A 26,091-nucleotide genomic window follows, 5' to 3' on the forward strand; every position below is an offset into this window, starting at 1 on the left:
CCGATGTTTTTCTCGTCAATTTAGAAATGCAAGTTGTTTAATTTAGCTCACCATTTTTTATTTCGGCAATCAACGTAAAGGACAGCTTTTCTATTTGCTAGCTCAGGATGTATTCTAAAGTATTCTACCTTTTTGTATGCTAAGTAATTAACTCCTTGAATGTTGATTTGTTGTATGCGTAACAATAGACATCACCTGCAAACATCCGCATAAACAAGACAGCACCCATGTGGGTGCCGTCTACATTATGCGGCACCCAGACCCCTAGCCAAGAATTTTTTTCGGGGGGCGGTGTGGAGGGCATTTGTTGAAAGCATTGACAAATCCCTCTATTTCTATTATTTTTCATTGATGAAACAGCACCCTTCATCCAAATTTCAAAGAAAGCCCCCGCAACCACACCTGGCAACGGACTTAGCGGCACCACTACTTTTTTTGCTTGTCTTCTTTTTCTTTGACGCCTACCAAATTTGCGGAAGTTACCGTATCACTATGACTACGACTAGTTGCTTTTCTCAACCTATTTATTTATTTATTATTTATTTATTTATTTATTTATTTATTTATTTATTTATTGACAACACCTCATGATATGAATACACTGAAGAAGGTGCACGTAATCATAAAAGAAGATTTTAGCACACAATACACAAACAGAAAACACTCGTGTAATGGACAGTGCCAAGGTTCTTTTTTTTTTCCAAGGAATAATGGTGGTGTCCGCCGTCAGATGTGGTTTCAATGAAAGAGTTTCAAGTCCTAGAAAGTTCTGAGGCAACATTGTGTATTTACACAAATATCGTTATAAACGGAGCTAGGCCAGCTTTTAGAGCAGATTTGTATACTGGCCTTCACCCGCTGAAAGGCCGTTATTGTAGCATAGAAGCGCTCAAAACGTATCCACCACAGAGGAATGTGTCTTTCGTCAGGTGGAATTGTCCAACCTCTTCCGTATTCCTACGAAAGCACCCTCAATCCTCAGAGTGCCGAGGCTTTGTTTGATCTGCAGAGGAACCTGTAAATAAAGAAGGCGTTTAATGTAGAGTTTCATTGCATACTGTTTCTATTTCCTCGGTAAATATGAAAGATCTGGAATGGGTAGGGAAACGATGTCTAGTTTTAGCAAAAATCCGACAGGAATCACTTCATTTCATCTGGTCACTGCCGCTTGCAACCGTCTTGCGCTCCATGGCGCACCACAGCTGGAGCTATGCAACATGTCCAGTTAATCTTCAGCAGAAATTATGAATATTTATTGAATATTGAATAACATACACAAAGTGCTAAAAACAGGCACGCAATGCGTTATTGACAAACACTTGTTGCAAACGAAAGAAAACTAAAGGCATCCATACTCCTTACAAAGTACTTTTTAATTTACTTCCAACATATTGGGCTACATGCTGCCAAATAGTAGTAAAATTTGCTGGAAAATGGCACGAAAAAGAAAAATAATTATCACCTTTGTCTTATTGGTGGGCACAAATTGTACCACGTGTACAGAGTGCAGAAGGCACAGTTTGATTGACTGCAAAGCCAAGCGCATGCCAATGCAGTTTCTCGGCCCGGCTCCAAAAGGAAGGTATGTGTATGGACGAATAGATTCAACGTTGCAGTCATTAAACCTGCAAGCAGAGTATATAAACGGTAGTCAGGCGATCGGCTCTAAATAGTGTTAAACGAAAATTTTTTTCCGAATACTTTCACTTCTACGTTGTCACAAAAGCTGCTTTTTTTTCTATGTGAATCAGTTCAGCTCCAGTATCAAAGTGCATCGGCAATGCAAGGAAGGTGAGAACACCTCAGCAAATAAACAAAAATGGACCAAGATGATGAAAATAATTTTAACGTGCAGCACAGCAACGGCCGTTTCGTAGGCTAGAAATGACGGTAAAAATTATGAAAACGATTGTGAAACGTGGATGCTGGAAACTTGCAATAAACAGGCCAACTGCGAAAGCTTTCCTGAATCTAGGCATGTTTGACCTCGTTGCGAAACCACAAAAAATGTAAACTCTACTGTGGGATGCGAGAGACCTCAACTCCTGCGCCTAATTCTACCATCAGTATCCATTCATAAATAGAAGTTTCACTATACTGTTTGTGAACCCAAGCTCCTACCGAACTCTTAGTAAACAAACCATGTGCATTTACTTATCCTTCAATGTGGACACAACGCAGGCGAGTTGTCATATACATTCACGCAGTTGTTACATGTGTCCAATACGTCTTCCTTTCTTTTGTTTATTCTTTTTCACCGAGAGGTAGTGTGGCAAGTCACGCAAGTGCAGCTTGTTGACCTCCACATCGCTACTTTTTCTGTTCCCCTCCTCCTCCTTCTGAAAACATCCTGTTATGCGACAACGCATTGTTTATTTTCTCCGGTATGTCTGCTAAGACATACCGGAGAAAATCAAGGTCCAATCTCATCTTCTAATTTCGAATAGACACTTCTACATGTGACGTCATAATTTTCTAAATATATTTTTTGTAATTTGGCACCAAGTGCTCAACAAAATTTTCTAAAATGTGGTATGTTCCAGCTTCTTAGTCATTGTTTCACATTTTAGAAATTGACCTCTCTTCCGAAATCACTCTCTCATCTCGATGCTTACCCACTCAGAAAGCATTCAATCCTGGCTGAGCTTTTCTTCCCGATGTATTCTGTTTTTTCTATAAATTGATTAGTATGACACAGTATATTACCTATCTGGATTGAACTGTTCGGGTTCTGCAAACACTTCCGGGTCGTGGTGCATGGCGTAGATTGGCACAACCACAGAAGAGCCCTTCGGAATCCTGATGCCTGTGTCTGCTAAGACGTAGTCCTGGGAAGCGATGCGCTGAGTTCTGGAATTAGATACACAGGGGGCTTTCCAGAACAGAACTGCCCAATTAGACTGTTCTATTGCAAATGAATACAGTCGCGTGAGACCCTCGTCACCTTGGAACGGCGGGGAGCATGCGCAGCGCTTCTGACACGACGCAATGCAGGTACTTTAACTTGGAAACAACGTCAAGGCTTGGTTCCGGTCCCTGCTCGAAAGAAATGATGAATCAACTCGTGATTTTACAAAGTAATGACACCAAAGTTACCGGATGAAGAAACTTGATAACAAGATACCTGCATTTTTTTAATTTATTCTTTTTGTAGGCAAAGAACAAAATCTGCTGAACAGGAAGTGTTTACCAGGTACCACATAGATAATTCACGTCAAAAAGTGCATTTAGTAGCTACCCGCCATCTACACGATTGACTATATCGAAGCGTTTCGTTCATCCAACGTCTAATACAATCCATTTTTTTTACGAATTGCGATTTTTCGTTTCTGTGACGAATCTTCCAACTTACATGTATCTGGAAACATTCATCGGCTTCTCTTCTGAGCTTTTTTTGCACTTCCGAATTAAGCGCAAGGTAGTATATGGCACCGGCCAAAGTTGACGATGTCGTGTCTTGACCGGCAAGGAAAAACACCAAGCACTGTGCCAGGGCCTCATCTTCGGTGAGAGCTGCGTGAGAAAATACTGACATGATATAGCTGCCACGTACGTGTCACTTGAGCGGCATATATCTCCAAAAACTTGTGCATGACCTGCCACATCGTATCGAAAAAACGCAGAAATTCAGGGGAAGTTGAAGCTTCAAGTTGTGAAAAATTGCTATACTGGCAGTGTCGCTGAGGCCAAAATTTTGATGATGGGTCTGCTCTTAAAAAGACACTAAAAGGAAACGATCTGGTTTATATTATTAACTGTACTCTGAGAACTCTAGTGTCACGAGTTTGACTGTCATAAGCTTATTATTACCGGAGAAAATCAAGGTCCAATCTCATCTTCTAATTTCGAATAGACACTGCTACATGTGACGTCATAATTTTCTAAATATATTTTTTGTAATTTGGTGCCAAGTACTCAACAAAATTTTCTAAAATGTGGTATGTCATTTTTATGTCATCCACAGATAACAATGTACTTCATTTTTTTTACTGCAAACTGCATAAGACCAATTATAGCCGCTGTTTAAATCTGCGACGTCACGATGTTTGGTGCAGCAATCTCAAGCTGGTGTCTCCATCGCGAGTTTTCTTGTTTACACTTAGTATTGCGCTTGGGGATCGTGTGATTGTTCCTTACCGATACGTGAAAAGTCGTTTTTCTTTTTAGTCCCCTTAAACATGCAGTAAAGATGAAAACCGCTTGCCAGAACGTCTACTCCAGTTCAGTTTTTCATCTGCCACATCACACTGGCACTAAATAAAAATTGCAGTTAATAATAAAGATACAGTTATTAAGGGAACATTTTTCACAGAATTTATCACAGTCTATGTCAGTGTCATAGCTGCTGAGTGGAGGACCATTAGCAATGCATTTCGGGGCCATTACCTCAGCGTGCTACCAGATACCCCAACGTTCTGCACTCCTTCATTCCTAGCAAGCCACTTGTGAACAAACTTTTTTTTCTGTTTGCTCTAGTGATGTTCCATCTATCAATGTCAAATTTCTGGTACAGGTTTTCTAACTACCACGAAACGAGCCGGCCGATCAAAGACATTATTACGAACAATTTTACTGCAGTAACAATTATCTGGACACTCCCGGCTGGATTTTGTCGCCAGTGTCGGTGTCCCTCACCGTATATGTACACCCATCTATATATTTGAAAACGCAAGAAAGAAAACTAATTCAGAAAAAGGAATACGGCGCGCAGAATCTAATGTGGGACCTCTGAAGGGTGCATGCAAGGCCTAAACTACCGAGCCACAAAGGAACACCTCCTTCAACATTCAAACGGCAAGCTATTTATATTTACCACTTATTGCTGCTCACGGAAATACTGGTGGGAACTATCATGTTTTCAGAATTACCAGCAAGATAGCAAGATGGTGCAATGAGCACGCATCACACATCATCAAGACGCAGTGGCAGCGCTCTCATCCCCCACGCGTACTTTGCCCCGTAGAGAAGAAGCAGAGTGGACGTTAACGCGCGCGCTAATTTTGCGGTGGGGCAATTGTATGTCTTGGCTGGGCTTGAGCTTTCACCGTAACGATCATATTGCGGTTACCAGGCGCACAAATGTCACTGCAATCATTGCAGTCTCCGCTTACGAAAAGTAAACTTTTCAGACGCAGCGAAGTAACAACTGAGACGCTTATTCGTGTTCACCTGTAACTGTGACTACGTTTCGTGCTTCATTTGTGCGGGAGAAACGCGGGGCACGTTTTAATCTGCTGGCCATTTTGCACGTGAACCTTGAATTCGTTGCTATCGTGTTCATTGCTTCGCCTTCGTGTCAAGGCTGTGGTTTTTATGTCACTCCGTCAGAAATTCATCAAGAGCACTGCTCATGAGGTCGCATCAATTTTTGAAGAACTGTGCATGGAACCCACAGCCTGTGAACTCAGTCTTGCTCCGAGTCTTTTGCGCGTACGAGACAAAATCGGAACAGAACGCCACTGGGCTGGCTAAAGTACATTATCAAAGCGAAAAAAAACTGGCCCAAAAAGTGGCGCATACAGAGGGGGGACGGTGTGGGCTATCACCCCCCCCCCCATGTCTAGCTGTGTCGCCAGCCTCACCTCCTCTCTTCAGCGCTTTCCGACCACCTCCTATTGCCAAATACAATAAATGAGTCCGACCACTGTAAGCCCACATTAACAATACATTTGCTTTGATGGAGTATTGTGCTACTAAAAGAAAAGGTCTAACTGCACCCTTCTTTTCTGTGTTACTTCAAACTACCACCCTTCCCCCCTCCCCTAAAATTAGAGGCTGGATCCGCCCCTGGCTGCAAGGTAGCATTTGCGGGAGCGGAAAGGTTATGACACGTGGTGCTATTTTTATCCCGAGCACACAGAGGCCGAGAGTGCCGAGCACATTCTATATTCCAAATCAGGGTTGTCCAGCAGATAGCACTTGAACAGAACAGCTTCTTCTGGGAAACTGCGACAAATATACATTTGTTCACGACTTCAGAACAAAGAAAGTCAAAAAAGTGAACAATAAAAGGTTATCGTGTACATAGCCACATGCCAATAAGCAATACACAAGGGTTCCTCCAAGATATGGCCTTTCTGATAAGCCAACAGCAAGGTGGGCTGCTTTCCACCGTTTCTGCTGCAAATGGAATGTGCTTGGTAATCTCGCTATCAGCATGCTCCTGAACAGCAGCGCCATGTGTCACAATATTGCAGCTTCAACCCCCATTCAAATGTTCTGATCTTTTTCTGTTCAGAGCGTCCTTCTTACTTGTACGTAGGAGCATGTCTATGACTCTGCGGTACAGAGCACAGCCATGAGCAAGCGCCGTTTATCCTTTGACAATGTACTGTTTTAACAAATATAATATCCACATTTCGAATAAACACTCCACGGAGCACTTCCATGAATACGAGTTTGCATTGCTGGGCTGTTTGCGATTCTACCATTAAAATGACACAACCAGGAAAGACATAAATTACAGATCGCAATCAGTATGGCGACTACCTGTCAGCCCCAGAGCATGGATGTTTAATTTACAGTGTTGAAGATCAGCAGTTACTTAAAATGTATTTGGAAGTGTCATCTTGCTCTTCGTTGCTATTTTACAAGTATTTCCGGTAGATCTGTCAGTCGCCGCCTGCATTCACAATATAATAGATCTCGGTGAGAAAAAGAACAGCTTTTAGCCTAATCAGATAAAAGTAAATTTAATTTAAGAATTTGATAGACATCTACGTTTTTTTTTGTATGTATGAGTGTTAACTAAATCAAAATACTTTTGCGAACAGGTGGCACCGCTTAGCAACAGTAGAACGAACTGAAAACATAATAAATCCGTGCAAAACTTCTGCAGCAATTAATTCGCAGCTGTGTGCAGGTTCCTGCATTCATTGTTTTGCCATTACAGAGGCGTCAGAAAGTGTCACTAAATTAATTGATTGAGACGGACTTGCAGCCTTACCATTCGACAAGGACTTAGCTTCTGACTTCGCTTCGGATCCCATGTCGAACAACTTGCTCTCCGTGTCGAGTGAACTTGCAGCGGCTGTTGTGAAACGACCTTGCTTCGCTTCTATCATGAGTTGCAGAAAGTCTTCTATACGCTGAAATAATATGAGTACGGGTATTAAGAGTTTGTGGCGGTGAGATAAACTCGGCGCATTTGAGGTGCTTAAGTAGTTGGTTGTTCATAATGTTGAAGTATATACTGAACTATATTTAAGTCAGTAGTTTTTTGGTTTGTAATGTTGAAATGTATTGAAATATCTTATATATACGGTGAGGGTCAACAGTTTAGATACCACGAAAACAAATAATAAGCTTAATATTTCAGCTGATTATGCAGGCTGTATTGAATTTCTTTTTCTAGCCTATTATAAAAACACGCTAGAAGCATGTTTTCCACCGTTTCTACTGAATACAACCATAGATTGTCGGGAAATTGGAACTTTTCTGAGACTCATAGCGACTTCTAGACGTTTCTTTCCTGCTGTACGTTACAAACAGTGACATAAAAGTTACTAAAGTATATCTTTTTTAGCCCTCACTAAATAATGTAAAACATATACGCCTTAAGCATACTTCTTCGAAAGAGAGAGAATGAAATTTCATTTTGTTCACTGGCTCCTACACAAGGAGGGGAGTGACCACATACATTAGGTAGCCATAGGCCACGATTATATTCTCATTCTGTTCACCAGTTGTAGCTGGTCCTCTGCACTTACGCTTGTCAGCTGCACTTCTCACAAGTTAACTTTTCCATAGGAATGTGTTCTTCGAGTGATAAGCACTCTCATGCCAATTTCACTGTAGATGATTCTATTCATTATACTGGACCGTAACCACCTCAGAGAGAGAGAGAGAGATCAAAACATTCATTTTGAAACCAAAGTATGGGTGTGATGTCTAGGGTGAGCCTTTACTGAACTCCCCTAAAATGGTTAGCATATGGTCACAGGATTGTCCACGATGATGAGGTTTTTGTGACCAGTTTCACAACCCAGGCCTTCTAAGCAAGCATGTTCAAGCGTAGTGATTGGCGTTTTGGCATATTGGCTCTGGGGCAGTGCCAGTATGTGTAGAGTCGTTATGGAACTGCACACTTGGCAATTTAGTGTACTCGGCGCATGTTGTATTCTGTGCAATGTAACGTCATTAGGCAGACAGTGTGTTTGTGCTTCGCTTAAAAGCGAGGTTCCCTTTCTATAAAAAGCTTCAGGTAGTCTAGAAAGTTTTTTTTGGGCTATTCAGAGGGATTACCACCAGGGTGGTTTATTCAAATTGGGTAAAAGACGGGAGGACACACTCGAATCGTAAGTTCTATTCTGCTGTATTACGCTACAGGAAAACTAAAGATAGAAAGAAGGTCGTAGAAGAACTGGCAGGCATGCGTAAAATAAGTAGAGGGAGATAATGAATTGGGGAATTATTGCCCTAAACAGGCCACTGTGATGCGCAATTTTGATACTGCATTTTTACTTGTTGCGAAGGCAGTATATTGAGGTGTAATCCAGCCCGTGTCCTTCGTACAATGTGCCACTCTGCGAGAGATGGCAGTTGTAAATGAATAGCCTAAATAACCACTAAATTATTTCAGATAATTATTTTATTCTAAAAAAGTCACAGCTTTGCCGCAAAAGCAAAGCGAGGAACGCAATAGCAACAAAGTGAAAGGTCACGCGCAAAATTGTAAGCAGATCGAAATGTGCCCCGCGTTTCTCATGCACAAAGGACGCATTAAATGTACGCACAGATACAGAATAACTCTAATAAGCGTTTCAGTTGTTACTTCGCTGTGTCTGAAAAGCGTGCCCTTTTTTGTAAACAGAGGCTGTGCAACGATTGCAGTGACCTTTGTGCGTCTGGTAACTACAACAGAATCGTTCTGACAAAACTCAGAGGCTAGCCAAGACGTACGATTCTCCCCACTGTAAGATAAGGGCTCGCAATCGAGCGAGCACCCCCTCATTTTCTTGGCGGGCTAAAGTATGCGCGAGAGATGATAGCCACCGCGCGCTCACTGCGCCATTTCGCTGATATTGCTGAAAACACGATAGTCCATCCCCCCACCCCCACCCCATCGAGATGCCCGCCAACAGCGGTATCGTAATTACTCGAATCTAACGCGCACCTTTTTACCGGTTAAGCGAGTTCATAAATCGCATGCGCGTTAAAATCGAGTACGAAAAAAAAAATGAAAACGGTCATTCCCTAGCCATTGGCATTTTCAAAATGGCCGCCCCCTACGTGCGTCGGCATGGCGCGGCAGCCATTTCTGCCTATGTGTTTCCCATGTGCGGCACTTCGTACGTGTACTGTGAAGTTTGTCATCTTGTAGTGCATTAGCGTCGACGGCATGGAAGGGCAGACTCCAAAAACTCGAGTGCACCACGATGCCACTTTTAAAAGAAAAGTCATCACGTGTGCAGAAACGGACGGAAATCGGGCCACATCGCGGTCGTTCCGAGTTCCGGAAACGTGCGTGCGAGACTGGCAGAAACAAAAGCAGAAGATTGTGTAGGTGTTCTGTGAGATTGTCGACAGAAAAGCTTTACGCAAAGGCTTCAGTAGACCACAGCAAGGTCGGTTTTCGCAAATTGAAGAGCTGCTCGGCGAGTATGTGTTTGAGAAGCGAGTGGCCCCTGACGACAAAACTGCTCCAAGTGCGGGCTATGCAGTTAGCCTTAGAAAAAGGGCTAATGCGGAGCCAGTTGAAAGCGAGCAGGTGCTGGCTAACTAACTTTATGAAGAGGAAAGGATTTTCCCTCCGAAAGCGAACGGGCATATGCGAAACGCTTCTGGAGGAGTACGATGAAAAGCTTCACAGTTTTTAGAGGTTCGTCCTAAACTTGCAGCACAGCAAGGCTACTTGCTTGGGCAAATCGGGAATGCCAATCAGACGCCTCTTTACTTCGACATGCCTGCCACCACAACCCTCGAGAAGGAGGCGAAGCAAGTTCGCGTGCTGACATCGATCCACCGTAAAACTACAGTGACGGCAATGCTCTGTTACACGTCAGATGGGCACAAGCTTCCGCCGTACCTCATATTTAAATGGAAGACACTCCCGAAAGGAGTCGTTTTTTCAAGTGGTGTCATCGTGCGGGCCAACGAGAAAAATGGGTGCGCGTAGCAATCGATGTCTTGTTTTTCTTTTTTTTTTTTTTTTGTCGTGGAAACCGGGTGCCCGTTAGAATTGAGGGCACGGTAGAATCGAGTAAATACGGTAAGTGGTAGTTATGAATAGCTTGCCATTTGAACGTTGAAGGAGGTACCTCTCGGTGGCTCAGTGGTTAACGCCACGCATTCGGGTCACGGAAGTCCCCCGTTTGATTTCGCGCGTCGAAGTTTTTTTGCTGGGATTTTTTTCTTTTTTGTGTTTTCTTATATATAGATACGTATACATGTACAGTGCATGACATCGACGCCGGCATCCACGTCGACGCCGGAATACAGTTGAGAGTGTCCATATAATTTCTGTCGCAAAAAAAAAGAAATGGAGCATTGCCAACAATACAGAACATGTAGGTTGCTAAGATATGCAACTCACTCTGTTGTTTTTGTTTCTTTCATCCATAATTTGCTGGAACAACTCTCTGAAGTAATTGTAGCGCATGGTAGTCTTCACTTTAATGTTGAGGCTCTCAAGCAGGCCTGGGAAAAGCACTGGAATGAAGTTTAGTAGACTGTTAGTCATCAATCAAGTGTAATGTATGAAGGTATTCTCTTCCTTTAAAATTTTGTTTTTGTATGTCCTTCAGAACGCACTACAGTACGCTGTGGGCCACTCCCACATTGAAATATGGATATAATCGTAAAGTTATTTGTCTCTCAAACGTTTTCTGAAGTACTTACAAGTAATAATCAAATGACCTCACTATGACAGTTCATTTTATCACAAATATATTGCCGCAAAAAGCTTTTGCATCGTTCAAGTGCGATTCATTTTTCGCCCGGTTCAAGCGCGTTTTCTGTCATTTCGCCTCGGCAAGTGCGCCGGCAGCTGCACAGCAGGAAACGACAAACAAGTGAGGAGTTTGAGCTATTCTTGTTTAGTTCTTTCTTTGGATAGTCTTTCTTGGTATAATTCGACACAGAAATATTGGTCTGTGCGTGTATGTGTCTGTGTGTGTGTATTTTTGCTTATCTGTCTGTCAACTGTTTCCACCACCGAACGATAGTGTAACCTTATGCTGAATGATCACCCATCTCGGTTTCGTGGCTGTGTTCATGCTAGTGAAAATAAGACAGATTTAGTTGCATGTCTGCAGGAGCGGCACGGACGCAGCCTGCCATTGCAAATGGCCAGCAGGCTGCGTCCATACAGCTGCTATGGATGCGCAACTAAATCTGTCTATTGTGAATCAAAAAGAAAATCTTGCGCTGCAGTGGGTGCAACATCAATACGTGCACGTTGGGAGTGTCACTTCACTGCTAAAATACATAGATACATAATTTCATAGACTACAGTGCACAGAGCTTCATATTATTGTTGTATGAAACTCTATGCCACAGTGATTATTACGCAGCGCTAGCAATGTGACGCAATGAACGAAAAAGAGCGCTTCCATCGCTCCACTAAAGGTACATAGCGTTGCCATTTCAGTACCTTTGCGTTCCAGAAAAACTTTCCTGTTTCAAACTACTCCTACAGATGGCACGCAGTGTAGGGAGCCTTCATTTGCACATGTCTCTCGTTTTTTAGGGTCGTGACAAGTTCGATCATCATTGCTTTCGACACGCTAAAACGGCCGCCATACTTCAGAGGTCGCGATGTTGGTTTTCAGATGTTGCTCATTTACAGTGATGGTTGCATGGTTTCAACGAGAAGAGGGTGAATTTTTTTATATAGCAAGTTCTGAAAGGTGGAGAGTCGTTTTTCGAAGTTAGCTGCCTTTTGTACAACAGAAAAAAATCACAGCATATTCAAGGAGTGAACGATGATGAGTGGAGTGAATTGTCTGCCAGTCCGTGCTTCCGTCCATCCGTTTGTTATTGCTCCCATCCTTCAATACATCCGTCCGTGCGCCTGTCTAGCTGTCCATCCGTCCGTCTGTATGTCTGATTGTGCGGACAGCTTTTCCATCAGCTAGAGCAAGTAGGAAAGCAGAACAGTCTTCGAATGGTTTTGCTTTGCAGCGCGCAGCACCGTGGCATTTACACTGCAAAGTTATTGTAGGGACGCTTAGCGCGAGGATGGTGTCGTAGCAGAAGCTAGGTCTACGGTGTAGTCAAACGCAGCTCATACCGCAGCTTGCACACCCACTCCTACATGCAGCTGGTGCAGTGCAGCATAGCAAGAACGCTTGGCCACGGAACAAACTAGGCACTTGTTGTCATAAAAACAGGGACGTAAAACATTGTGTTTTAGCAGCTAACTGCAATATGATGGGTCAAAGGCTGACACCAACCTCAGAAACGCGGACGCGCGCACATGTCTCACCAAAGCAGTTCCTACTCGCCAATTTTCTCGCACAGAACATCAAACAAATCTTTGATTCTCCTTCTCCAGACAGAAGAGTATTGTCTTTTGGTGACCTTTGCCAGCAAAGCATGCAAATACGCAGCCTTCTATTCTTTCTTTGAATTCGTCGGCTCACATACTGTTTGACCACAAACGTGCTAATGTTGATACTGTGTACTTTCGGCACATTACAGAGCGCAGCGCTGGCATATGGCGACCATTGAGTTTCCTTAAATTAACTAAAGAGGACTCCGGCACTGCGATCGCTCAGCGGCCATGGGAATGATGGGTTGTACACCGCTTTGCCTAGTCTTTGTACTTGTGGGTGGCGGGTTGCACTTGTCGCTTTGATTATTGATGTGTTCCGATTTTGTTTTGAAAAAAAAGAAAGAACCGTCTTGAACATATAGTGACCCGATTTGAAATGGTAAGCCTAAAGGAACAAGGTGATGAATAGCAACCACTGACCATTTTCTGATTTTTGTTTCGTGTAAAAATAGCTCGAAGCCAAATGAAAGCACACAAAGCCAGAAGTACGAAGATGAGACAAATCCGTGGACTATCCATAATTCCCGAGCTCGCTGAAGTGCTGTACGTTGGAGCTACCATAGACGCTAGCGCCAAAGTTCCCTCTAGTGTATATTTAGGGAACTCTATGATGGCGACAACCTGTGACGACTGCGATAACTATGCAGCAAACGATTTCTCATATCAGCCAATGACGATGTCCACCAACTTATGACGTAGTCGGGCTTGACGAGAGAAGAGGGAGCGATTTGTAAGTGTCTTCAAAAAGTTATTGCAAATTCCTTGCCCTGCACAGCCTTGCATATAGGGTTCTCGTGCTCGTAGAAACCTCGAGTACTCATCAGCAGTGTTTTCTGACCACTTTCAAAAAGTGTCCAGAGCCTCTTTAAGCATAGCATACGGAGAAAGTAAACTGAAGGCGCTCCTACAAGAATGGAAGGCAAACTTAGTCGGTGAACTCCACTGAAGACACCATTGACAAGCTGCCTTTTGCGCTGCGAGAACAAGCGAGGAAATCTATATCACGCAGCAATATATAATCAGGAGATAAGGGAAGCTTTGTGATGTCAAGTGAAGGCAGCTTGAGTGTACGTATTATTTGTGAGTGTGTATGGGATCATAGTCATCATCCCACGTCTGGAGAAGCAAGCCAGGTGATAAACCAGGTGAACATCTCTTAGAAATGCGTTAAAAAATGTTGTCTGAAGGCTTCTTACTTGAAATTATCTGCGTAGGACTGAAGTCCATCTTGAATGCCTTCTCGGACGCCATCACAAACTGGTTAGCTGCGTTAGCTTGTGAATCAAGCTGGGTCCCGAAGGCACATCGAGCAATAACATCAAGTGCATAATGGCCGTAAAACCTGCGTGTGATCAGAAATATAAAAATGCTAACTGGAAACACGTGCCATCACGCTTTCAATTTTAACCCACAAATACACAACTCCGTATTTATATATCGCATATTTTATAATGCTGGAATAAAATTTCTACTGTTATTGAATATAGCTTTGATCATTGAAAGCTTTGGCATTTATTCTTGCAGTTTTCACCATTGAAGTCTTGCGTTTTAAACTAGCTAATATTATTCAAAAGAATTGCAGTTAGTCTACGCTCTTTTGCAGTATTTCTCAGTAAATGTCATTTGCAGTCACTTATTGATTTTTACCCGTATTTGTCAACACGCTGGTGGAAGATGATCAGAAAAGATGACAAATTTACGTAGTAACAGCATGATAGTTGGTTGACTGAAATTTTTGGTGATCAAGAAAGTGTGCAAACTAGACTATGCCCAAAGAGTGTGATCACAGACTATGCCCACAGACTGCACATAGACTATTATAACCCCAATAGTCTATATACGTACATAGTGCCTCTAATTAATTTTTCGTATCTGTGTGTGTATCTTGCACATTACCACCACAATGTTGGGATAGCCGGCTCTAACCTAGCCTACCATACCATATTGTTTGCCAAATATGAATAACAAAAAAAGTGTACAAGCAGGACCTGTATTTACAAAAAATGAAACTTATGACGAAGCTTTGCAAAGATGTTTAGCTATCATTCATCATCATCATCATCATAATCAGCCTGACTACGTCCCCTGCAGGACAAAGGCCTCTCCCGTGTTCCGCCAGTCAACTGGGTCCTGTGCTTGCTGCTGCCAATTTATACCCGCAAACTTCTTAATCTGCCCGTCTAACCTTCAGTCTCTCCCTAACCCACTTGCCTTCTCTAGGAATTTAGTTAGTTACCCTTAATGACCAGTGGTTATCCTTCCTACGTGCGACATGCCTGGCCAATGTTCATTTCCTCTTCTTGATTTCAACTATGATATCCTTAACCCCAGTTTGTTCCCTAATCCACTCTGCTCTCTTCTTGTTTCTTAAGGTTACACCTACCATTTTCTTTTAGATTTCTCGCTGCGTCGTCCTCAATTTAAGCTGAACCCTCTTTGTAAATCTCCAGGTTTCTGCTCCGTAGCTAAGTACCGGCAAGATGCAGCTGTTATATACCTTCCTCTTGAGAGATAGTGGCAATCTACCTGTCATGATTTGAGAGTGCTTGCCAAATGTGCTCCACCCGACCTTCTAGTTACTTCAGTCTCGTGGTTCTGCTCCACGGTTATTAGGTTAGGCATAATATGAATGTATCTTAGATCTCATTATTGTTGTTTAACAAAGATAACAAGCCGTTAAGGGCCGTTCCATGCGCTGGTTGCCCAGCCGCAACGCACATGCCAGGACAGCAGCCGCACCCAAGGAAGGGGGGGACAAATGAGCGAATGGGCGACTCTCTTTCACCCTCCACTTGGGCACGGCAGGTGTGCCGGCATGTGCGTTGCAGATAGGTGGCTAGCGCATGGAATGGCCCAAAGTGTGCATTTCTTTCTATCGTTATGTTAGACCTACTATGATCGAAAACGGCTACCAATGGCTAGCAGCAGTTGCGATCTCGACTGTTTTTTTTTTTTTTTTTTCAGTTCTTGCCCCCCAGTCTCAACATTCTGAAGGATTACAGGAGCATTGAACTTTAGATTTCTGAAGTTGATGCGTAAGACATAACGAGAAAAACCTGTATGCGTATGTATCGTTTAGTAGACCAATCAAAATGAAGCATTTATATGAAGGTTTGCTCGAAGTTGCAAGTGTGTAGCACATTGACAAACATTGTGAAGATAATTATAGTCTGAGATAAATATATATCACAGTGATAAGGTTGCAAAACTCAAGTGATGGCAGCGTCTGCATCTTCCTTGCCCTTTCCTCTCACTAACGCTAGCTACTAAGTTTTCGTGCACAAGCTACACAAAGCCTCAGAGTTCTTTCAAGTATTGAGGCTTAGAGATGCCATTGTGATTAACTTGCGCAAGTATGCGCACACATCATGCACTTTCTATGAGTATATTGATGGATGATGTAGCGGCTGTAGTGGGCTAGCTAGTTTTACACCCGCTTGGTGGTAATCGGATACTGCTTACCTTTTCATGTCGTCGTCCCTCGCCTCCTCTGCGGCTGCACTGAGGTGCTCGCAGGTGATCTTCACGCAATCTTGGATTAACGCATGCATCTGCATTAAGTATAGATAGGAAGTGCACTGCTCACAGAACTATTCTGCTGCTCGAGCTTCAAATATTTTATTGTGATGCTAGGTGCTTCTTGTTAGTAGAGCCACATTTCAAGCAGCCTGAGCAAGGTTGTGGGATGTATCTTTGTCCACTGCTAGAGCTGTATTTTCAAGCTTTGCGAGTCAGTTTGCAGCCATTTCCAGCGTAAAAATAGCGTGTGGCAGGGCTAGCTACTCTAGCTTCAATATTTTAATAAACATATCACTGTTCTTGAAATCAGTGTCCCTCACTCTGGGGCATCCAGCTTTCTCTTTCTTCACAATTAATAGAAGGTGCAGAAATTTCACAGGATTCAGTGATGTCTGAGTTACAGATACTTGTAGCGACAATTCATTCTATACCCTCGTTTTCCCATTCTGACTGATTATATTTGCTATAGGCAGCAAGCATTTGCTGGTAAAGTGGGTGTTTGGGCCAGTTGCTACGATATACTTCGTCTAAAAATGGTCTTCTTTTACTGTTCATCAGTCTTTGGCCCTCGTTTCATGTGAAGTAAAGCCTGCTTCCAGTCATTTTGTATGTACTAACATAGCGCTTTTTCGTCTTTCCTTAGCTTAAAGTTGCAGAGCAATGATGATACCATAACTGTGATGTATTTAAATGATACAGAGCAATATCGTACGCTCTATACTAATGCGTGACATAAACAAACCTAACCATATGACCTGGGACATCGTAAGCACATGTGCTCTCCACTTTACAAAGAATATAACGTAAACCACGCTTACACTCTTCTAATATCTTTTTGCATACTGCGTCAATTCAGCATGCTTGTTTCTGATGAGCTATGCAAAACACGCTCTTTTGACTAATGCTTCTGTGTAAGAGAGGACAATCTTTTGTACATATTACAAATCTCAAACATTCTCTACTATAATTTATGCATTTCCTGATTTTAGGAAAAGTGCATTTTGAACCAGAAGTTTCATTGGCACACTGAAAACAGATATTCAGAATTATTTTTTACTTACGAAACAGCAGTAAAGAGCGACGGCTTCGTAAACTTTCAAGTACTTACACTCAACATGTGTTATACTTGACCAGTAATTTCTCGTTCACAATAATGTACGATTATTGTACCCTTCATCAAAGATTACAGTGCACTTGTCACATGCATAAATTATCAGCAAGTGACGATTCGGTAGAATTGTACAACCTTGCGGGGGTATGCTAAACCAGCATTGATGACGGCTAGCTATGCATACACTAAATTTGTATCGCTTGTATTTCTGTCCCTCATCGTTTTATTACCCTTAATCTTGCAGACTTTGTAGCTTCAGAATTCTAAGCCAAAAAACTTGAGCCATGGTCATGAGTGTCGATGGCGCAGAAGGCAACAAAGTCATTGCTAGTGTGCAGGACAGCCTGAAAAAATCTCCTCAAAGCGTAATGTTTCCCTCCAAGTGCGCGTGCCATCTCTTTATCTCTTTCATGCTCTCGCTCTCCCACTCTGTTCCGTTTCATCTGCTTTCTGCCTTTGCCGTTTCATTTATGTCAACAAGAAATGGCAAACTAGAAATGTAGCTCACTAAAGAAAAATTGGCAAATCCCACGTACAGTGGGAATCGATGACATGCGAAGCACGAATGATAATTGAGAAATGTTGATATGTCACTTTAAAATCAGCATAACGTTACGAGGTGGAGGTAAATGATGCCGTACATGACTTCCATGTAATGCTTGTCATATTTAGATGTGTCGCTTACTTTTGTAATCTATTCACGTCACGTGATGCCAAATTTAGTATATGTGGAGCTAGCGAAATGGCCACGAGCACGCTATGTTGTCATGTTCTTACATCACACGCGTCTTAGGATTATCATGTTTGCACCAGTCATATATTTCGTCATTCAATGACGTCACATAACACCATATTTGGTATAGCTAGCAAAACAGCTGCGAGCGCATCATGAATGGCCCAATATACTCCAATGTAGCATTCACACGCACGCTCGCTGGTCACAGCGACACACCGACACGCGAGCCCTCTATAGTATGATGCCAGGCGCGACCAGCGTCCATCGCCGTGGCCCGACAGCAGCCGGCGCGAAATGCGACATGCTGCATTTCGAACCGACGCATTACCCAGACAACACTGCGTCTCCCTGTTTTCGTCACGGAGGGACACCGGACGCGCATGCGTCAAAGCATCACAGCGCAGTGCGTGCCATATATGGCAGGACCGGCGCCTGGCGTGGCAACGCCGGGGTGACGCGACGAAATGAACGCCGGTGAGCACAAAACCGTGTCACGTTGAAATATGTTGGCGCCTTGACTGTGGCATGTAGTCATGTTCTCACATGACAGCCATCTCATGATTATCATGAATGCACCGGTCACATACATTCACCATCCATTGGGGGCACGTAATACCAAATTTGGCATAAGTGAAGCTAGCAAAACGGCCGCGAGCGCATCATCAGCGTGACATGTAGTCATGTTGATACATGATACGCATGTCGTGATTATCATGTTTGGATGTGTCATTTACCTCTGTCGTCCGTTCGCATCGCATAATACCGAGTTTGGTACATGTGAAGCTAGCGAAACGGCCACGAGCGCATCATGAGCATAGCATGTTGTTACATGACACACATCTCATGATTATCATGTTTGCACAAGTCACATACCTTCGTCATCCATTCACGTACTGTAATAGCAAATTTGGTATATATGATGCTAGCGAAACGGCCACGAGCGCATCATGAGCGTGGCAGTAGTCATGTTGTTACATGACAAGCATGTCATGACTTTTATGTTAGGGTTTGTCGCTTGTGTTCGCTATGCAATCATGCCATACCATACCAGTTTTGCAACATGCCAAGTGAACAAAACCAGCGCAAGAGCTGCAGGACCATGAAATGTAAATCATGACATACATGTCATGATTTTGATGTTATGACTAGTCAAATATGTTCTTCATACAGTCATGTTATTCCATACCACGTTTGGTATTGACACCTCTATCGAAATGGCCAGGAGAGCTAAAAGTCGTAGGCGGCTAGACAGACAGACAGACAGACAGACAGACAGACAGACAGACATACAGACAGACAGACACAGACAGACAAACAGACAGACAGACAGATAGACAGATACGCTCAGTCGCCGAAGCTGGCTAAGAAATGCTTTGCATTTAAAATCCTGTCCATACTTGACTCTCATCTTTCTTCTTATATATGATAGAATCGACATACCTTTCGCAGTTTTCCCGTCGTGAATGCTGGGCTAGACGCTGGTCGTATTCTTCTCCAGCGATCCAGGCGGGCAAACACCATCATGTTATTAAGGATAGGGTCCGCGAAATTCATTTCCTGTGAGAGAGAAAAAATGCTCTCTAATAGCAAAGGGTTGGCATACATATTGTAAAGTTGTCGAACGCAGCTTTACAAAAAAGGCAGCGCAGTGAACTGTAACAACAGCAGCGAACTTTGGACCCTGGTTAAAGATTAACAAAGCATCCAAGCAGTTTAAAGCGGTGCTGTTTTGCAAAACCCCTTTAGTGTTTTGGGAGCAATAGGCACTGGGTTGTTACCGAGGAATGTGCCCGACTGACTCCACAGGATCAAGTTACGAAATGGTCTTTAGAAACAGTGGTGACCACTTGATTTTCTATGGCAGCCTCTGACACAACAAAGTTCTCAAACTCTAATGGTAGTGTCAGGTTATTAATAATATTTTCGCGTTTTGTTGCGGCTACTTTAACAAGATTCGGTTGAGATATCGGCAGTCATGTAGGCACTGCGTAATCAGTACGTCCATGAAGTATATATAAACACACTGCAATAAATCTGTAAAGGACCCACAGCCAGTCCTCCATGAAAAAAGCGACAGAATGCCAGTAAAGAATGGTGTAAGGCAGGGAGACACAATCTCTGCAATGCTATTCACCGTCTGTTTACAGGAGCTTTTAAGGACCCTATTTGAGAACACCACAAAAAAGTACTGTCCGCGAATAAGCAAGTCCACAGAACACGACAAAACAAAACATAAATATAAATCTACCGTAATAAGTTTCGAAAAATGGCAGCATATCCACAGAGTGAATGATGATCAGTGGGGCGAAGCTTCGGAGGGTTTTATCAGTAAACCGTGAATCTTCTGTATGTATGTATTGTGGGCATTTAGTATACCAATCCTCTTCATCTGTACATTATCATCATTATCATGTGTTGCTCATGCATCCTCATCGTTGTCATGTAGCATCATCATCTAGGTTCGTTCATCTCAGCCGTCGGCTGCCAGTTCTTCGGGCCTAATAAAGGTCTTCCAAACCAAGACTTCACAATATGTACGTATGTATGCATGTATGTATGTATGTATGTATGTATGTATGTATGTATGTATGTATGTATATATATATGTATGTATGTATGCATGTATGTATGTATGTATGCATGTCTGTTCGCACCTGCTGAGAGAGTCATGGAACTAAGCGGTCACGTACCAAGACAGACATGCATGTACAGAACCACAGCATAAGGAGCTTCGCCCCCAAAATTTGTCCAGCACCAGTTCTTTTGTGATCTTCTAACCAAGGTAAAAGCATGTTATGAACTTTATTAGCATCCCCCTAATTAAGTTTACCAAAACAGCTGGACAACTTGAAGCACCGTGACCGTTACATTCAAGACGAAGTAGTAATGAAGGGCTTATAAGTTCTCACTCCTCACCAATCTGTTTGGCAATAAATTGAAATCCTTGACGAGCACTTGCTTCACTAGTTCTGGCTCCGCTACCATCAGGGCTGGTTTGGTCCCTTCGAAGTACCTAAAAATAAAAGGTAAAGCATATAATGTATGTATCACATATAGTGTCCGCATACAGGAGTGCTAAAGTCGTCCAGACTCTCAGAAAGCGATAGCGGATGAAAAAAAACTATACTTCATTGTAACAGCCCTGCTAATAGTTGTTGATGCTTTTTGTTTACACATGGCAGACAAAGTACAACTTTCTTTTAGTGTCTGCACTGCGATGCTTACCAGCAGACAGGAGTGCCGTCTGCTGGTAGATGATCCTCCTGTCACAGATGCCAAACTGCTTTCACCACAGATGCCAAATTAGATTAATTCCGAAACGCATGTGTATTCACATTCGAATCGATTTTCCGTTACCAATACTAACTCAGCACAATGCGCTAGTGTTCATGCGTCACTGCACGTTGTACTGCCAAGCTCGATAGCCTCCATGCCCATTCTGACGCACGTGGGCAGTCGCGCAAGCTCAAATTAAGACTTACTGTCCAACGTCGTGGCATAGTATGGCGTCGTTGCACAACTATATGCGTAATGGAGACAACACTCACCCGAAAAGTCTCCCATATTTCTGGCACCTCTCTTGATCCGCCAAGCATAGTGGCTGCGTTGTTAAGAGAAACTTGATGCATTCGCATATTCTGCACAAATTGCTTCATTATAAACAAGCCTGTTAAAGCTGCAGCTGGTCGTACACGGACATAAAGAAAAAAAATGCCTGATGCGATTCATGTTATGTCACGTTGCGTAGGGCTGTAAAAGTTGCCAGTTAATTCATACGAGAACCAAGTTTCTTCAGCATCAAGTTTTTTTTTTTTTCAATCCTGGGACTAATTCTTTTCTTCAAGATGGCATAATGTAGTTTACAATACGGTCTCACATTGGGTGCTTTTATTTTTAATTCTGGGAATAGTACTTTTTTTCAAATGACATAATTTAGTGTAGACTACGACTTACCATTTGGTACTGATGTCACTTAAACAAATGTTTACATAGATACGTCAATATTATTATTTATTTTCCGGATTGGCAAGCACGATATAAAGAAGAGATTATAGATTAGTGTTGAATTAATCAATACACTTATATTTGATACGTGCAGTTGCAAATGATATGAGAAGAAGCCCTGAAATGACCTATACTAAAATTCATAGTGTCTATGCGTATTTGCCAAGCACAACAATGTCTGTAAACGTAAATGTTTAAGTGTAGCAGTAATGTACATCTTTCAAAAAAGAATGTAAGATTGGTCTCTGCACATGACGGGTCATCGTATCCGAAACAGAAACTCTGTTTCCCTTTCACATTGCCCATGTACTGCAGAAATGAGTTGTTCACATTGTTGGCTGCCATCTCACTCATAAAACAATCTTGAACATTTTAAACATACTGCACATAACTTTCCCTAAGGAATATGTGCCTAATATATTTTTAAGGCAAATCAAACATGTGGAAAAAAATTAAGACTGTTCCTCAATCGCAAGTAAGCAAGAGCTTTGCCACTGAGGTTTAAGCGTAAAAAAAGTCCAGGTTGATAAAAAAGATGTTTTGATAAGGACTCGTGTTCATATTTAATTTATTACTGATGGTTCTCGGAGCAGTGGTTCCATCCATGGGGAACTTTTAAATTACTTTTTCTCTTTTTAAATGATATGCTGGTGTTTTTACACTACGTTAACTTAAGCCCCGCAACAGTAGGACGTTACAGCAGATGGCATCGTATATACGGCTCACACAAAAAAAAAAGAATATATCTTTAACTGCCTCTTTTACTCATTTGAAACATTTCAGAATGTGTTCTCATATCTTCAACATTACTCCCTCAGGCGTAGTTTGGTCAGGTTACGTCGATATTTAAACCACTTACCTTCGTAAGTACTTTGATGAGAGGGCGGATTATCAGTGACAAGTTTTCATGCGGAACGTCCTGTTTGGCCCAGTAGTTGCGATTCCTTGTTATGTATCTGTATGCAGGAAAAGGAAAGATAACGAAAATAGAGTAATGTGTCGTATACATATCATGTGAGTTACCTGTTGTCAATACGAGAGGAGAACTTGAGACCTCTGTCGTTGCAAGAGGCATGTAGTGACACACACAGTTATAAAACCTGATGCATATTACTCAGCTGGCTCGGTCATCCTAAGCTCACTTCTAGCTTCGCTCATCAAAACACTTCTTCAATCACTCTCACATAGAGGAAACCCACATAAACATCAGTGTGTGCACGATCCGTGAAGAGTTTCACACAGCACAAAATATAAGTTTACGCTATTGGAGAAAACTTGCGACAACGTGCAGCTCGAACTCGTTCTACTGGTGGATTAATAAAAATAATTTCGGTAGGCTTATGTGCGAAAAGCACAATCTGATTAAGAGGCAGGTCGTAGCGGAAGGCTGTGCAAATTTTGGCAATCGGAATCACTTGCGGTGACGTCGCAAAGTACACGGGCATCTAGCCTTTAGCCTACATCGAAATGTAACCACGGGGTCGTGACGGAATCCACGACCTTTGAGTCACCGGCCGAGCGCCGTTGCTACGGTATCATTGCAGTGGACCCTACTGACGTATTTAGTATTGTTCACAAGTACCAATTGGATATTATAGCAAAATAGCCAATTTTATTTATTTATTGATCTATTGATTTTTTAACCTATAAGTACTGTGCTTGACGCCCATCGGAGCATCCCTCAAGTTTCTACAGTACAAAATAAAATTAAATTGAACCTGCAGTGGCTTGTTTATATAGAAAACAGATGGGTGAACTTTCACCTAATAAATAAGTGGTTTTACTTGAAAGCTTACTAAATTTGTTTGAATGGAAATTGTTGGTATGGCCTTATCAAGCCGTAATAATAATTAGCAGTCTAATAGCTTAAAAATAAACTTAGCAGCTGATGTAACATTTACATATAAATGCTTTGTATCTTATTCGAAGTGATGCATAACTCAGCTTGTTTGTAGAGCATTGTTTGAGTTTCAACTTATGGCAAGATCAAATCTTTTTCCCTTTCTCTGCTTCCGCAGCTCTGTTCTCATCGTGTTGTCCGTCTACAAAAAATAGCTGTATTGTATATTCTTAGTTTTATCAACAGACTTTTATAGGGCGACTAGCAAACAAAAAGAGATCGCAAATTGCGTGGGCACTTCTGTATCATGCTTCATAATTCGTGTATTGTTTAGGCATCTGAAATCGAAGTATGCCTGTATGCAAGCTGGGTTAATCAAGGTGTATACATGACTCAATACTGTTTGTTGAAAGCTATCTGCTGCTGGTGGATCGCACGGTGACGACACTTCAATGTTCCTCACATGAAATATACGTGCTTATAGCTTAACAAATAAATCCGTGAATTATAGACAACATTCAATAGACAACGCACTGCGATTGTGCCTTCGGACACACTCGTGCTATCGCACAATGAGTATTATCCGGCTCGACATAGAGTTCTATACATTTAAGCGCTTTACTAGCGATCCAAAGAGCCTGGCACAATGCACTACGTTGGTACTTACTTCTCGTTCACAGGAAAGAGAAGAGAGGCGCTTTTCACTGCTGTCACGATTACTGCTATTCCACTTATGAAACTAGCATTAATAATGAAAAATTAAATAAAGTTCGAGATAAAAACAAACGAAAGCTGTCGATAGTCGTTTTGATAATATCCCGATTTATATTCGTTCTACGAACGTAATTCAATTCACTATGCTTTCCGTAAGAGAATATAAACTTTGTCTCTTCCGCAGGAGCCTGTTTGATTGATTGAATTTGATTAAATTAGTTCCTGTCTAATTTGTCGATGTCCTTCGCGGAGGTTATCTTGAGTCACACTTCTGAAAAGAAAATTTTACTATTTTTCTTAGTTGCTTCACGAGTTCAGCGGTCAAACAACTTCTAGTCGATAACGTTCACACCACCTTATTCATAATTTTATTCATTTATAGTTTACGCTGAAAAGGTTCGCCGAAGCTATAGCGTGAGCAGTATCATGCCAGCACACTATCCAAACGATAGATAAAATGCTTATACTTACAAGTAAAGCAGCACGAAGGCCGTCACCAGAAAAACGACCCAATCCGGCAAGCCGAATAAGAACGCCATCTCCGCGAGACTGTGTTACGGGAACTAAATCCGTCCAAGGCTGAGGTAGAAATATGAGGCAGTTTGTAGATCAGCACCACACACACGTCGCGCTCAAGTTCGGGGGACCACGAAGGGAGAACACAACAGCGACGACCGTTATCCGTGCCATTGTTGAGGCTCGCTAATCACGCCCGTTTCCCGGCACTACAGATACCACTGCGTTCGCTCGGCTTCGTTGCACCGGCTCGCGTAATGCCGACACTGAATCCGAATGGCGCGCCGAGCGCACGCTTCGTCTCTCGGACGTATCTGAATGCGAGTCTCAAACACGGCGACAGTCAGTGGGATGGGAGCTGTGCGGGCTGCCAACGCAGCGCTCGACAACAGCTGAAACGGGCGCGGGCGCACGGGAACGAGAGTTGGGAGCAGCAAAGGCTGCGAAGTGATAGGTAACTCTAAGGGGTACAAGACCTAATTGGAGCTTCGAGAACGTTGCTCGTAACTGCGAAGACGCAGGGGATGAGTGCACACACAGAACACCTACCAGTTGTGCATAGAGAGAGAGAGAAAAAAAAACAGCAAAAGAAGCAGTCGGAAGAGGAGGAGAATGTTTTGTTCCTCCTCCAGCGTCAAAACAGGCTCCTTCTTTCAACGTAAGGCTGCAGGAAATTGTACCTCTTTCCCTGGACACTCTTTACCATCCGCTCAGCCTCCCTCTCCATCTATGAACTTGAAGGGCAAAAGCACCATAAACGGAAGCGGCTCATTTACTCTCCGCCCGCTGCACGTGGTGGTGCTGCCCGCTGTCGACGTGTTGCGTTTACGTGCACGAGTGCTCAAGGCCGCCGGTAGATCTGAAGGATCATGGCTGCTGCGTTGCCTCTGGCTCGTAGGTGACGGATATTTCACCGGTAGGCTTGCTGCTACAGCCTGGCCTCAGCATACTTGTCACGGAATCATCGTGACGAGTTTAGCACGTACACGGTTTTGAGGTAAATAAACGAAACTGTCATTCACGGCAGTGGCGTACGAACTCTTTCGCAGAGGGGAGCAAATCTATCTCACTCGTCAGCTGGGATATATATATATATATATATATATATATATATATATATATATATATATATATATATATATATATATATATAT

At 42.6% G+C, this 26,091-nt stretch overlaps 1 protein-coding gene across 2 annotated transcripts; it reads right to left on the reverse strand.

Moving 5' to 3' along the window:
* Nucleotides 1-767: 767 nt before the first annotated feature.
* LOC119172181 (cytochrome P450 3A24) lies at nucleotides 768-25,504 on the reverse strand. 2 transcript variants are annotated; one of them, XM_075893247.1, is made up of 14 exons: nucleotides 24,893-25,504; nucleotides 22,727-22,823; nucleotides 21,411-21,463; nucleotides 20,779-20,875; nucleotides 19,303-19,419; nucleotides 15,959-16,047; nucleotides 13,693-13,838; nucleotides 10,535-10,650; nucleotides 6,947-7,088; nucleotides 3,353-3,513; nucleotides 2,945-3,036; nucleotides 2,707-2,850; nucleotides 1,463-1,625; nucleotides 768-1,015 (listed from the first exon to the last, which is right to left on the reverse strand). In XM_075893247.1, exons 1-14 carry the CDS (start codon nucleotides 24,958-24,960, stop codon nucleotides 926-928), a joined length of 1,575 nt encoding a protein of 524 aa, XP_075749362.1. In that variant the 5' UTR covers nucleotides 24,961-25,504; the 3' UTR covers nucleotides 768-925. The 2 variants fall into 2 exon arrangements, with proteins under 2 accessions (XP_075749362.1, XP_075749363.1); XM_075893248.1 differs by lacking the exon at nucleotides 24,893-25,504 and adding an exon at nucleotides 22,891-23,100.
* Between the last annotated feature and the right edge of the window lie 587 nt (nucleotides 25,505-26,091).

Source organism: Rhipicephalus microplus, chromosome 4, assembly GCF_043290135.1.
Source record: "Rhipicephalus microplus isolate Deutch F79 chromosome 4, USDA_Rmic, whole genome shotgun sequence".
NCBI lineage: Eukaryota > Metazoa > Arthropoda > Arachnida > Ixodida > Ixodidae > Rhipicephalus > Rhipicephalus microplus.

Coding starts and splice junctions, on each gene's coding strand:
- LOC119172181 (XM_075893247.1), bottom strand. CDS start 24,960: ATGGCGTTCTTATTCGGCTTGCCGGATTGGGTCGTTTTTCTGGTGACG. Junction 22,824..24,892: donor GCCTTCGTGCTGCTTTACTT/GTAAGTATAAGC, acceptor TCCTGCATACAG/ATACATAACAAGGAATCGCA. Junction 1,626..2,706: donor GAACAGTTCAATCCAGATAG/GTAATATACTGT, acceptor CTCTGCTTGCAG/GTTTAATGACTGCAACGTTG.